Below are 12,543 nucleotides of genomic sequence, written 5' to 3'. Positions count from 1 at the left end.
GTTGCAAGGATATTTTCTATGAAATGTTGCCTAAAATAGGTGACAATTTGACTAGGGTCATCCCTTATCCTCATCCCCATCCTCAGCCAACTGACCAGCGCAACTTGACCCCTGGCCAGACAACTGTCAACAGTTCCGGCATATATAATCGTATTAATTGCTTTATTATCAGAACTTGGACCACGGCCAGAGTAAACAACTCAATAGTTTTTTGTGCGAAAATGTGAGAAATTTCCCAGGCCAGGGGCAATAAAAAAAAGGAGTTTGAAGGATCTTGGGCAAAACCAACCCCCCAGATGCCGGAAAATAGCGCCAGCTGATCGACGCATCGGTCCCGCGATCATCATCAATATCATTTAACCTAATGGACCCTGACCCTGCCCGATCGAGCTAAGCCGTGGCAAAAGTGTCTTCATGCCTGGCTGGACTGCGATTCTACATTTTCCCTTCGCCTTTTCCTCTCTTCCTATTTTTCTTTAATTTTCCATTGCAAAAAAAATTGGCAAAACCAGAATAATGGGATCGGGGTGGTTTCTTCCCCTGGCTGAGCAATTCTTCCTCTTGACTGTCCAAACAAATATTAATCAAAACTGGGACAACGCTATTTACTTAGGCTTCCTCGTTCTTAAATAGTACTTAAGTTTAGCAATTTTCCCATATGACTCAGAACACTTTCTTAGTTTCTGGGCGGAGTGAGCGATTAAATGGGTGACCTTCTTGGTTCAAGTCCCTTTCTCATTCGCAACCTCATTTGACACCCAATTTGCATAAAATTTGCAACTCATTAGTGCAAAGTTGATATCCGGAAATCGCACACTTGATGCAACTTAACGAGTTGTGTTGACATGCGGAGGTCAGACAGCTAGTCAGCATATTATGGCAAACAATGGCTGTAGATAAGTGGAGAAAGATGCAATACCTCATCTTTTACTGTAATATCGCAGAAGTCAAACCAATATGCAAGTTTTAAAATAAAAAGGACTCTACGAGTCCTTGTTTAACTACTTTCATGTGATCACGTTTAAAATGTCTACAGGGTTTCCTAAATGAGCGCGAATTTAAAGTCATAGGGTTTCAGTTAAACTGAAGTACGTTACTATTAGCCAACTCTTTTAATTTTATATACATTTTTTTTATCTTTTGCATTTAAATATTTATTTGTATAGATCTAAATTAATTTTTACGAACCAAATGGGAGTTTGTTATTTTTTTGTATATAGTAGATCAGTGTTTCAACGTATTTTCATTGATCATAAAAACCGCAGCTACTTTTAATTGGAACTTCAATCCTTTTTTCTATCCGCACTGCTGCGATTTTCCTTCTGCTCAGGGACCGCCCAGTTGTTGACAATGGAAACCCAATCAAGCTGCAAACGTGCTTTGATCATGATATCCAGATACCGATCCCGGTTTCGATCCAGATTTTGATCCTGCTCTTGATCCTGTTCCCTGGAAATGTGTTGGCGTCGTTCGCCTCATTACGCAACTGCCAAAACCCAAGTTCGAACAAAACGCACAACTGCGTCGGAGTGTAATCCACAAACACGACCAGAAATGGTAAGGAAAATGCAAAAAAAAAGAAGAAAAAAACAATTCTAGAAAAAGGATACGAGGAAAGCAATCGAGTATTGGGCATCCACCCTCAATCCGATGTCGCTGATGATGCTGAACATGCTGAACACAGAGCACATAACAAGATGTTCCCTCTGCAGCATTTGTCTAAGCATGCTGCGTAATCCTTTTTGTAAGGACACGTCGCATTGTGTGTGTGTGTGCCTTGTGCTGTGTGAATGAAAGGATTGTGCTGCAAGGAAGCGAATCCAGGACAAATGCCGGCGTATCTCCGGCCGGTGCGCAGTTTCCAGGCATCCCGTGCCCGTGAAGATGAAGGGATTCCCTGGAGGCAGCTGAGACGATCGAAGGATGCCCAAAGGATAACAATCCGAAGGGGGCCCTGCCGCTGCCCTGTTTGTTGTGACGATGTAATAAGATTATAATTCCATATTTCTCCTTTCGGTTTTCCATTCCCGACTCTCCATTTCTCTGCTTTTCGCGCTCCAGAGTTCATAGAACTTTGGCAGCTGACCCCTTGGCTTGATTTCGCAGTATAGGATCGATTTTGGAGGGTTGCAAAAAACTCGGAAAATGAAACTTTAAGGAAAGTCCTTGAATAGCGAACCCTTTTTCCTGCAATTAGAGAAATGGCAAAAATTTCTTACCTAAGTTTCGTACATTTAGGCAACATTTCGCCGGGAAAAAGGGTAAATATTTATGGATGCTGCGCAAAGTATCTTATAACGTCGCCCGGTTTCATTAATTTTAATATTGTCATTAGTTTTCTGGATTAACCCTCCGAAAAAGGGAACTTTTTTATACTCAAAAATAACGAAAAACGCGTGAGAATTCTCTGCGATCTGTAACTTGAGTCATCGATAATGATTTTCGGGCAATCTTGAAGACAACTTAAGGAGTCTCATAACAATCATCAATCACATCGGACAGCTGCTGAAAGGACACATATTTTTGATAAATTATCGCCTAAGTTTCTCATTTATTTCCCAATAAAACGCGTGAAAATCTTGAGACAGAGTTTTCGATTACCTTTCCGCTGCGAAAATGTGCAAAAGTTCATTAAATCAATCGCAGAAATCAGCTGCCGGCAAAAAAATAACGACTATTTGCCTGCAACCCTCCGAGGGTTAATATCATTAATAAATTATGCAAATGTCTACCATGTGGAGCGACCTGATGCCTAAAACGCATTTAACAAATATTTGCATAATTTTGGCACAGGCGACTTTTCCACTGAGGCAGCAAACTCCCAACCAGAAACCCAGCATCCAGAACCCCGAGTTATGCTAATGGACCTGCACTTTTCACGAATGGGAGGGTCTACTTTACAAACTCGGGACTGCGCACGCGCGCAATCTGAAAACTTATGCAAATCAGTTCGAGGAGGTAAGTCCCCCGACATCGAACAAATCGATTGATTTTGAATTTTCCCTCTGTATGGAAATGGACAAAGTTAGAGGAGAGGCGGCAGGATCAGGCCAGGACATGGTTTGTCACTTGGTTGGCGAATTGGGATTTAAGTGGATTTACCAATTGTTGCCATAATTGAGTGACATGGATAACGCAGCAAGAGCGCAGAGCGAAGTAAACCGAGTTCGAAGCTATTGATTACAGAAAAGGTTCCATGCCACATTGTAAAATGGCAACGGAGAACGGAAATCTGCATGAAAATGCGAACAAAAGCCCATACATTTACGTTCATTCATAGTCTTGCTTCGCATTTATGCTTTTGCATTTGGATCTCAAATTTACATATGACAATTTCATATTCAGTTACAAATGTTCCGCGAAGTAGAACACTTTTGTTAGTCACCTTTGTTAAATGTTGTTGCTGGCTGGCTCAGTTGATTGGAGTAATCGCAGGACGCAGGACTCAGGGTCCTGGGACTGCCATTTCGATCTATGAAGCGGCAGATACTGTAACTTTGGTATTTGCATTACACTGGCAAATCAATTAGCCAACTGAAGGGCACGTCACAAGCTGAAGAGTCGTTATGGGGTTTTAATTGCAGTTGAAGTCCATCCACGGGAGAAGTTACCGTACAGTGGAACAAGTTATCTGCGTTGTCGCCAACGTGAGAAAATACCCGAAAACAACTGAAGTTTCAACTGAGAAGTTATCTCCCATCTATCTCTCTAATTACGCCAATTGCCTGTGGCACTTCGATTTCTTTGTTCTTTTCCCAAATTTTCCTGATTTATGCTGAAAAGTAAACAGAGGACTTTTGAATATTCAATCCGAAAGACGCTTCAGTGGGCATGCGCACCCTATTTACCTATTTTCCCTATTTTCCCTATTTTCCAATAATATGGAATATTTTTTGTAGTTTCTTCCTTTTTGAGGTTCTTTGTTTTGGGATGCGTTTAGCCACAGATTTATTGCATAAGCCATCTCATCTTCTACCCCCGAAGGAAATGAACTCCTATTCCATAGATCGATGATATTTCAATATATTCATTGGCAATTCTCGCTCTTTGTTTGTGCAATACTGCTGAACTATGACCCCCAGAAAAGAATACCTGGCTGCTGTCCCTTTTGCATAAATCTCGACTATCAATGACCACAGTCAATGCTAATAGGATCTTCATTTGCGATCGTTTTGTCGACACTTCTTGAGGAATTCATCCTCGGCCACTTAGGGGTGCAGTGGATGGACAAAGACGATCGAAGTCACAGAAGACAATGCAAATGTGCTAAGTGTTAGGGCCGGGCAGTTGGGCATCTCGAACTGACCAACCCCACGATGGACACGCGTCCGAGTAATCTCAGCCGCTGGAACTGGTCAAGAACGGGTTTCTGGACGTACCCAAGGGGTTAACGATTAAATGGTCTTCAAAAGGTCATTCCAGGGGTCAGTTTGGCACACGTCCTCGTTGGTAAGTGACCTAATAAGGGATCTCTACACATAATTGATGTATTTTAATGATTGCCATCATTAAAAAAGGCTTATTAATAAATAAAATATTGTGTTTAATCTCTTTTTGGAACTTAAAGGAACATTACTTCACTTACTTACTTTAACATACTTTGTATTATTTATTTGGTAATATTTACCATGAATTCAACAATTTCTTGAAATTGTGTTTTTTCTAGAAATATAAATAGAACATCTTTCTGTACTGTAAAGGGTATGCTAGATTCATTGAAAAGTATGTAACAGGCAGAATAAAGCGTTTCCGACCATATAATGTATATATATTCTTGATCAGGTTCAATAGCCGAGTGAAACTGGCCATGTCCGTCTGTCCGCATGAACGTCTCAATCTCAGGAACTATAAAAGCTAGAGTTTTGAGATTAAGCATGCAGCTTCCAGAGAAATAGACATTTTAAAAAACCTTTAGATATTTTTATCAATTTTTACTAGTTGGCAAAAAACTCCAAAGCCCACAAACAACCCAAAACTAACACGCCCAAATTTTTGTTTTATTTCCATTTTATTATTTTTCCCCTAATTTCTATTCTATTCTACATATTCATTCATTCCCTCCCATTTTAATTTCCTAACTTAGATCGTGATCTATTTTCAGTGCTCGCTTCCCATGAAAAGTTCTTCGTGAATTCCTTGAGAAATGTCCGTTAATTGGGGAACACGGGTTCAACAAAATGGCTGACCTCCGTCCGCAGAGCTTCCCGAACGGGACAGGACCTCCGCAGGACACGCTGAGAACAAGGTAGGAAGGTAATTTGAATGCATGACCGCATGGGAACCCTTTGAACCGGGTCGCCACCGGGTACCGCCTGTCCGCCTGTCCGTCCGTCCGTTCGCCACCCCAAGGACATTGAATACTCGCAGCATCGCGAACGGGAACGGGATCAGAATCAGGACGAGATACCCAATATCCAGCAGCAGCATCGCTTCGCTGCTTCCAGGCTGACCAGATCCGGCTGTAGACTGCCATATGGTTTGTATATCCTGCAAGGGTTTAGCCATTTCAACCTTTTTTTTTTTTTATTTTGCTGTGCTGTCGAATTTTCTTCGCGGCCTTTCTGAAAATTAATGCCAATGTCCAAACCGGTTTCCTTGTGATTTTCACTTTTGATTCGTGGTCGCGAGTCTGGTCCGGTTTTCGGGCGAGGCGGTCCTTCCAGCGAGCGACCCTTGAACCAACCCTTTTGTGTTTTTCGGGACCGCTTCCGAAAGGATGAGCAAAAGCGAATAAAATTGCAGCTTTCGTCTTCATTGTATTAGGTCCTGACCCGAAGGACAACGATGAGATGAGAAACCTTTTCTCAAGTTTTTTTTTCATTGAAGATTGAAGATCCTGGAAAGGATTCCAAAATAACCGTTATAAATTAGCGGTGGTAGGAAAATAGAAAAATTAAGGGGCATGACCACTGCCCTTCGCAATTAGTCCTCGATTACTGGCCACGCGTACAAAGCAATGTGATGACCAGTCAAGATGACCACCGACGAGCCTGCCGAGAAACCTGTTTGACCACTCACTAAGGCACCCATTATCCTTTGAGGACGCGTGCTGCCCATTGGTCACTGTCCTTCCAGAGATAATCTCTGACTTCTCACTCGTGTCGCCATTGTTCACGGAAATCCACACGTGACCACTTGGATTGTGAATGGTCAGAAATAAATACTCATCTCAACTTAGGTATTTCAGCAATTTTACTGCCTTGAAACCATCAGCGTACTTTTGCCAAAGGTCAGCAATTTTTCACCAGAGTAAAGTATCCCAAATGCGAAGGTAAGATGCATCTTAGGGGCTGAAAGTTAAGACTGAATTATCTTGGGCAATAAATCTGAATCATCCCAATACAAAGGCTTCGAAAAAGGAGGAAAATACGAAAATTTTCCATATTCCTGAAGATTAGAAAAAAATAGGTAAATAGGGTGTGCATGCCCACTGAAGAGCCCTCTGAATTGAATATTCAAAGGTTTTCTGTTTACTCTTAGCATAAATCAGGAAAATTTGGGAAAAGAACAAAGAAATCGAAGTGCCACAGGCAATTGGAGTAATTAGAGAGATAGATGGGAGATAACTTCTCAGTTGAAACTTCAGTTGTTTTCGGGTATTTTCTCACGTTGGTGACATCGCAGATAACTTGTTCCACTGTACGGTAACTTCTCCCGTGGATGGACTTCAACTGCAATTAAAACCCCATAACGACTCTTCAGCTTGTGACGTGCCCTTCAGTTGGCTAATTGATTTGCCAGTGTAATGCAAATACCAAAGTTACAGTATCTGCCGCTTCATAGATCGAAATGGCAGTCCCAGGACCCTGAGTCCTGCGTCCTGCGATTACTCCAATCAACTGAGCCAGCCAGCAACAACATTTAACAAAGGTGACTAACAAAAGTGTTCTACTTCGGAACATTTGTAACTGAATATAAAATTGTCATATGTAAATTTGAGATCCAAATGCAAAAGCATAAATGCGAAGCAAGACTATGAATGAACGCAAATGTATGGGCTTTTGTTCGCATTTTCATGCAGATTTCCGTTCTCCGTTGCCATTTTACAATGTGGCATGGAACCTTTTCTGTAATCAATAGCTTCGAACTCGGTTTATCCATGTCACTCAATTGCGGCAACAATTGGTAAGTCCACTCTATACCCAATTCGCCAACCGAGTGACAAACCATGTCCTGGCCTGATCCTGCAGCCTGTTCCCTGCTCTTGCCTCACCTTGCCCATTTTCGAGTAAAATGCAAATTCAAGATCAATCGCACCACCCCACCCCTCGTCCTCCGCCAATCGATTCGTCAATGTTCGGGGATTCCCTTGCTGATTTGCATAAATTTCCCGATTGCGCGCGTGCGCAGTCGATTGGCGAAGCCGAATCTGTAATGGAAAGCAAACCCTCCTCCCCGAGGAAGTGCAGGTCCATTTGCATAACACTGGCTGGAGGAGCTGGTGATCCGGATGTTGAACTTCCTACCCGCCGTAGGCCGATGTGCCAAAATTATGCTAATATTTTACAGCAATAATGTATGCAAATTACGGTGCGCAAAGGATTTGCGGATCCTGCGCAGCGGATGTTACATGTAGATGTCGCCAGCATCGAATGGAAATGTTTTTTAGGGGTTTGCTCAGGTTCAGCAGTTCTGCAAACGTTTTTTTTTATATGCAAATTTTTTTTGCAATGGGCCTATGAAAATTTTGGCATTTTTAATTGTGTTTTTTTGCATGATTGTAATGCAGATTTTTTGCTCGATTGTAATTTTAATTTTGGGAATTTGGGTTTTTATTTTTTGCATTTGAATGGATTTCATTCGATTATTTCGAAAAGGACAGACAGCTGCTCCAGTTTGATATCCTTTTTTGCAACGCGCCAATTCCTTGAAATCATTTCGATTCTCAGTTTTGCCGAAAATTTTGAGACTACAATTTGCATAGAGATGTGATGGAAAAGGGAACAAAGGATTCAATAGTTTGTACGATCTAAGACTTGATTATATTTATGGAAATAGGCGAATAAGATTGCAGTTGCGAATGTTTACTGTGAGAAAGTATTTAACTGGTTTTTCTGTTTCACAGCATTCGAATATGGAATAAGTATTGTTAAAATAGTCCTTGGGACTACGAACTTTAGAATATATTTTTCATGATAAAATAGAAAATACATATATAAATATGTACTATGAACTATGATCTTAGTTGTACCAAACTTTATGCAAGTAACTGCTATTTTCATGAAATTTTCAAAAATTGGCGGCGAATTTGGAACAAATTCCTCTGCTGATCTGTGCTCTTCTATCTTTCGCTGTCCTTTTCTGTCGCACGTTAGACATGCAGGATTCCTTCACAAATACCCGCTCCTCTGTCGCATTCGATGGTATTTTTTACACAAAAAACTCTCTTTTCCACATATATTTACATGAACGCTGGCGTTTTATTGGTCGGGAAAAGCGAGCGAAAAAACGGAAACCAGCCGAAAACAAGCTGTGTTTTCCCCGAGCATTTTCCGGCGAAGGGTCGCTAAAAAACTAGGGGATGAAGGTAGAACCACCACCAACGGATTTCTCATTTTATTCGTTTTTTAAGAGAGCAAAAGCGGCGAGATCGGTTTTTTAAGAGAAGCGAGAGGGTTGCAGTTGCGCCTGGATTTGCGCAATTTTTGCTATATTAGCTGGACGCCGCGGAAGAGTTGAAGCAGTTTGAGCCTCGCAGCCGAACTTTGAGGATCGCTAAGACGCCGTGCGAGAAAGTCAATCGAGGACGAGAAATCCTTAATACGAGATCCGAAATTCGAAATCCGTGCTGTGATCTGTGCTGAAAACATTATTATTGAAGAAATCTTAAGGAATTTTAAAGAAAATCCAAGTGCTGTGCTGATTATACCCGCGAATTCTGAGTGTGCCACAAAAATGTCCAACCAAATGGAGTTTATTATGCAACTCTACATGATGAACTTGATGAAGCAGCAGCAGCAAATGCAGCTGCAGCAGCCGCAGCAGCAGCAGCAGCAGCTGGCTGGATACACCTATACCCAGAACGAGGATATCACCAGCAGCACATGCCTGCAACAGCAACAGCAGCAACAGCAGCCACAACTTCAGCAACAACAACAGCCAGATCTCCGCAAGACAAGAACGCACAAGCGCATTAGCTCGCAAAACACCAACTGTAGTAGTAGCCGTAGTTGTAGTCCCAATAGTAATTTGATTGCTTTTCAACCGCAACAATACCCAGGCGCTACAGCGGCAACACCTCCCACTCCTAACAACAACCAACCCAGCAGCAACCTGGTCAATCAGATGTTGCTCCAAAGCCTGCCGCCGCTGACGCAGCTCATGTTGCAGCATCAACAGCAGCTGCAGCAGCAGCAGCAACATTTGCTGACCACCTCCAACCTCCTACTAACACCCACCCATACCCCCAGTTCGCTGGGCAAGCAGGATCCACTGCAACATCAGTTGCTGCTGGGCCAGTTCGCCACCACCTCCGAACAGATAGCCACAAATAACTTCCTCCAATCCTCCACAGTGACCTCCACGCCCATCGAGAGAGAGAAGGCAGCCACACCAGCAACTGCCGGCAACCTTTCGGCGGTCCAGGTCAAGTTTGAGCACGAGTCCGCCGACGACGAGGACGATGACAAGCCGCTGTCCAGCCTCAACAGCTGCAGCTCCTCGGGCCACACCAATGCCAGCTCCGAGAAGCTGCTCCTGTCGGGCGTCCATCCGCTGGAGTCGACCACCGACAGCCTAGACTCACCCAGCATGGTAAGTGATCTAGGGATCTTAAAGGATCTTCAACCTTACCTTTATCGGTATCTCCATTCATACTGCTACTTGCAGTGAAAAAACAACTATGTAGTCGATTAATTTAATTTCAATTGTCTGATTTAAATTCTAAAAATTCTATCAACTCAACAACTTGACTTGTTATACAGAATTCTTTGAGAAGAAAACCTCTTTTAGTTAAAGTCGCATAATTAACTATTTTCCGATTTCATCTCAGAAAGCTGTATTTTTGTTCCTTATTTTGCTTTGTTATTTTTTTTATTTTTTGGGATATATCCCACGCTCTGTTGCTGTAATTTGAGAAAACCGATTCGTGATTTTAGATACTTAAGTGTGAGAGTAGCCAGAAAGCTAGCGATTCCATTGAAAAGAAACAGCTGTGTCGGCAACGCGTGGGTTCCCTTGTGGCTCGATAGCTGCCCAGCTGGGCACCAGGCAGTCTGAGTCTGTATCCCCACATATGCATCTGTATACTAGTATTGACTATAAAGTTCCTCCACCCTTCCTCCTTCCATTGCAGTATACGCCCGTCAAGCAGCCGGCGGACTCATCGTACCAAATCCCAACAGTCGAGAGCGATGTGACGACCCCCAATACCCCCTCCCAACCGAACCAAACCATCTCCCTGCTGACACCGCCCTCGAGTGAGCAGAGCAAGAGCCTGGTAAGCCTGTCGACGGCCAGCGGCCTGGATGCTCTGCTCCAGAACGAGGAGGCACTGAAGAATCTGCGCAAGGTGTCCTCCTACCTGGAGTGCGAGAACAGCCTGTGCCGGCAGGAGAACCTGCGGGAGCACTTCCACTGCCACGAGGAGCCCTGCAATGGCAAGATCCTGAGCAAGAAGGACGACATCATCCGGCACCTAAAGTGGCACAAGAAGCGCAAGGAGAGCCTCAAGCTGGGCTTCGCCCGCTTCTCCTCCTCGGACGACTGTGCTCCAACCTACGGAGAGGGCTGTGCCTACAACTGGAAGCAGACCCACTACCACTGCGTCTACGAGCACTGCCCCAAGGTGTATGTGAGCACCAGCGACGTCCAGATGCACGCCAACTTTCACCGAAAGGACTCCGAAATCGTGAACGAGGGCTTCCGGCGCTTCCGGGCGCACGAGAACTGCCGCATCGAGGATTGCCCCTTTTTCGGCAAGAAGATCTCCCACTACCACTGCTGCCGCGAGGGATGCAATCACACCTTCAAGAACAAGGCCGATATGGGTAAGTCTACTTGAAAAGCTAACATCATATGTATTTATAATTTATTTATAATTTATTTCTTCTTGCTTAGACAAGCACAAAACGTACCACCTGAAGGACCACCAGCTGAAGATGGACGGCTTCAAGAAGATCCTAAAGACCGAGGTGTGTCCCTTCGACGCCTGCAAGTTCTCCACCGTCTGCAACCACATCCACTGCGTCCGCGAGGGCTGCGACTACATCCTGCACTCCAGCAGCCAGATGATCAGCCACAAGAGAAAGCACGATCGTCAGGACGGCGAGCAGGCGTATCAGCAGTTCAAGATCAAGCAGGACGTGGAGGAGTCCTCACTGGATGCCACGCCCCAGCAGCAGCAGCAGCAGCCCACTAGCCTTAGTCAATCCCAGGGTAGCAGCTCTGTATGTGGCAGCAACACCTCCACTCCACTCTCCTCCTTGTCCGCCGAGCACTTTCTGGCTCGGAAACGCGGCAGGCCACCCAAGAAAATCGTAAGTTTGCATTAATATTTTATATATATAAATTTTCCACGATATTAAATAGATATTTTTTCTCAACCGACTGCAGCAACTGCCAGCCGATGCTCAGCAGCCGGAAGCCAAGCGCCCCAAGGTCGAAGATGAATCCTCCAATCCCGCCATGCTCCTGCCCCAATCCCAGCCAGCAGCCGCTGTGCACCCGCTGGCAAGTGGACTCTTTCCCGGCCTCCTCCCCGCTGCCGCCGCGCCAGGAGTGGATGCCACAGCCCCTAACTTCCAGCTCACCCACCTGATGGCCCTCTTCCAGCTGCAGAATCCCCTCTTCTACCAGAACCTCTACCCCGCAATGACCCAGAATCCCGCCATGCTCGGCAACCTGGCAGCACTTAGCGCCGCATCAGCAGCAGCGGCGGCGGCAGCGGCGGCAAATGGATCCGGAGTCCAACAGCCGAAGTCGGAGTTTAGCTTTAAGCCGGAGTTTAAGGAGTAGGAAGGATGCGTGTCCTTAAAGTAGTTTCTAAATAGTAAGTTCGACCGACGGACGTTAGACATTGTGCATATGCGCTTCAAGCCAGCTTAGATTTTTGGTGGTTCAGGCAGGTCCAGGACATGACATCCTTCCCTCCACAAAAACCAACTCAGCCACACTTTGAAAAGAGAGAATTCTCCATTCAAAGTGTAGCGGAATTGGCTTTTGTTATAAATTTTTCCTCTAGTTTAGATTCTTTCAGTGCCACATTAATTTTTAAAATTTTCAGCTATTTTGAATAAAAAGAACTTCTTGAATTTTAGTTTGACTAATCTGTGATGTTTTCATTAGCGCAGCCTTTTTTTAATTGATAGAGCGAGTGTAGGATATGCCGGACTTGGGGAACTGGGATAGTGTCTAAGCATTACATTGTATGTGATATACTAATAAATAATGGCTACTTGTTTTTAAATTATAATTTAAGAGGATAATATCATAATAAATAATTATACACTTTAGAAAAAGCTGTATTCGTCTAAATAAAACAACTCGGACAAATTATATGATGTTTCAGAGCTTATTTTGTTAGAACAAAACGTTTGAAATATT

General features: G+C 43.9%; 1 protein-coding gene across 2 annotated transcripts; it reads left to right on the top strand.

Moving 5' to 3' along the window:
- Positions 1–8,698: 8,698 nt before the first annotated feature.
- LOC120453934 (transcription factor castor) lies at positions 8,699–12,256 on the top strand. Of its 2 annotated transcripts, XM_039638880.1 has the most exons (5): positions 8,699–9,184; positions 9,515–9,753; positions 10,295–10,988; positions 11,059–11,477; positions 11,554–12,256. In XM_039638880.1, exons 1-5 carry the CDS (start codon positions 8,896–8,898, stop codon positions 11,953–11,955), a joined length of 2,043 nt encoding a protein of 680 aa, XP_039494814.1. In that variant the 5' UTR covers positions 8,699–8,895; the 3' UTR covers positions 11,956–12,256. The 2 variants fall into 2 exon arrangements, with proteins under 2 accessions (XP_039494814.1, XP_039494813.1); XM_039638879.1 differs by having other exon boundaries at positions 8,699–9,753.
- Positions 12,257–12,543: the final 287 nt, after the last annotated feature.

The sequence above is a fragment of the Drosophila santomea genome, chromosome 3R (genome assembly GCF_016746245.2).
Source record: "Drosophila santomea strain STO CAGO 1482 chromosome 3R, Prin_Dsan_1.1, whole genome shotgun sequence".
NCBI classification, from domain to species: domain Eukaryota; kingdom Metazoa; phylum Arthropoda; class Insecta; order Diptera; family Drosophilidae; genus Drosophila; species Drosophila santomea.
The sequence above is the reverse complement of the archived record's forward strand: the minus strand, read 5'-3'. Positions and strand labels throughout refer to the sequence as shown.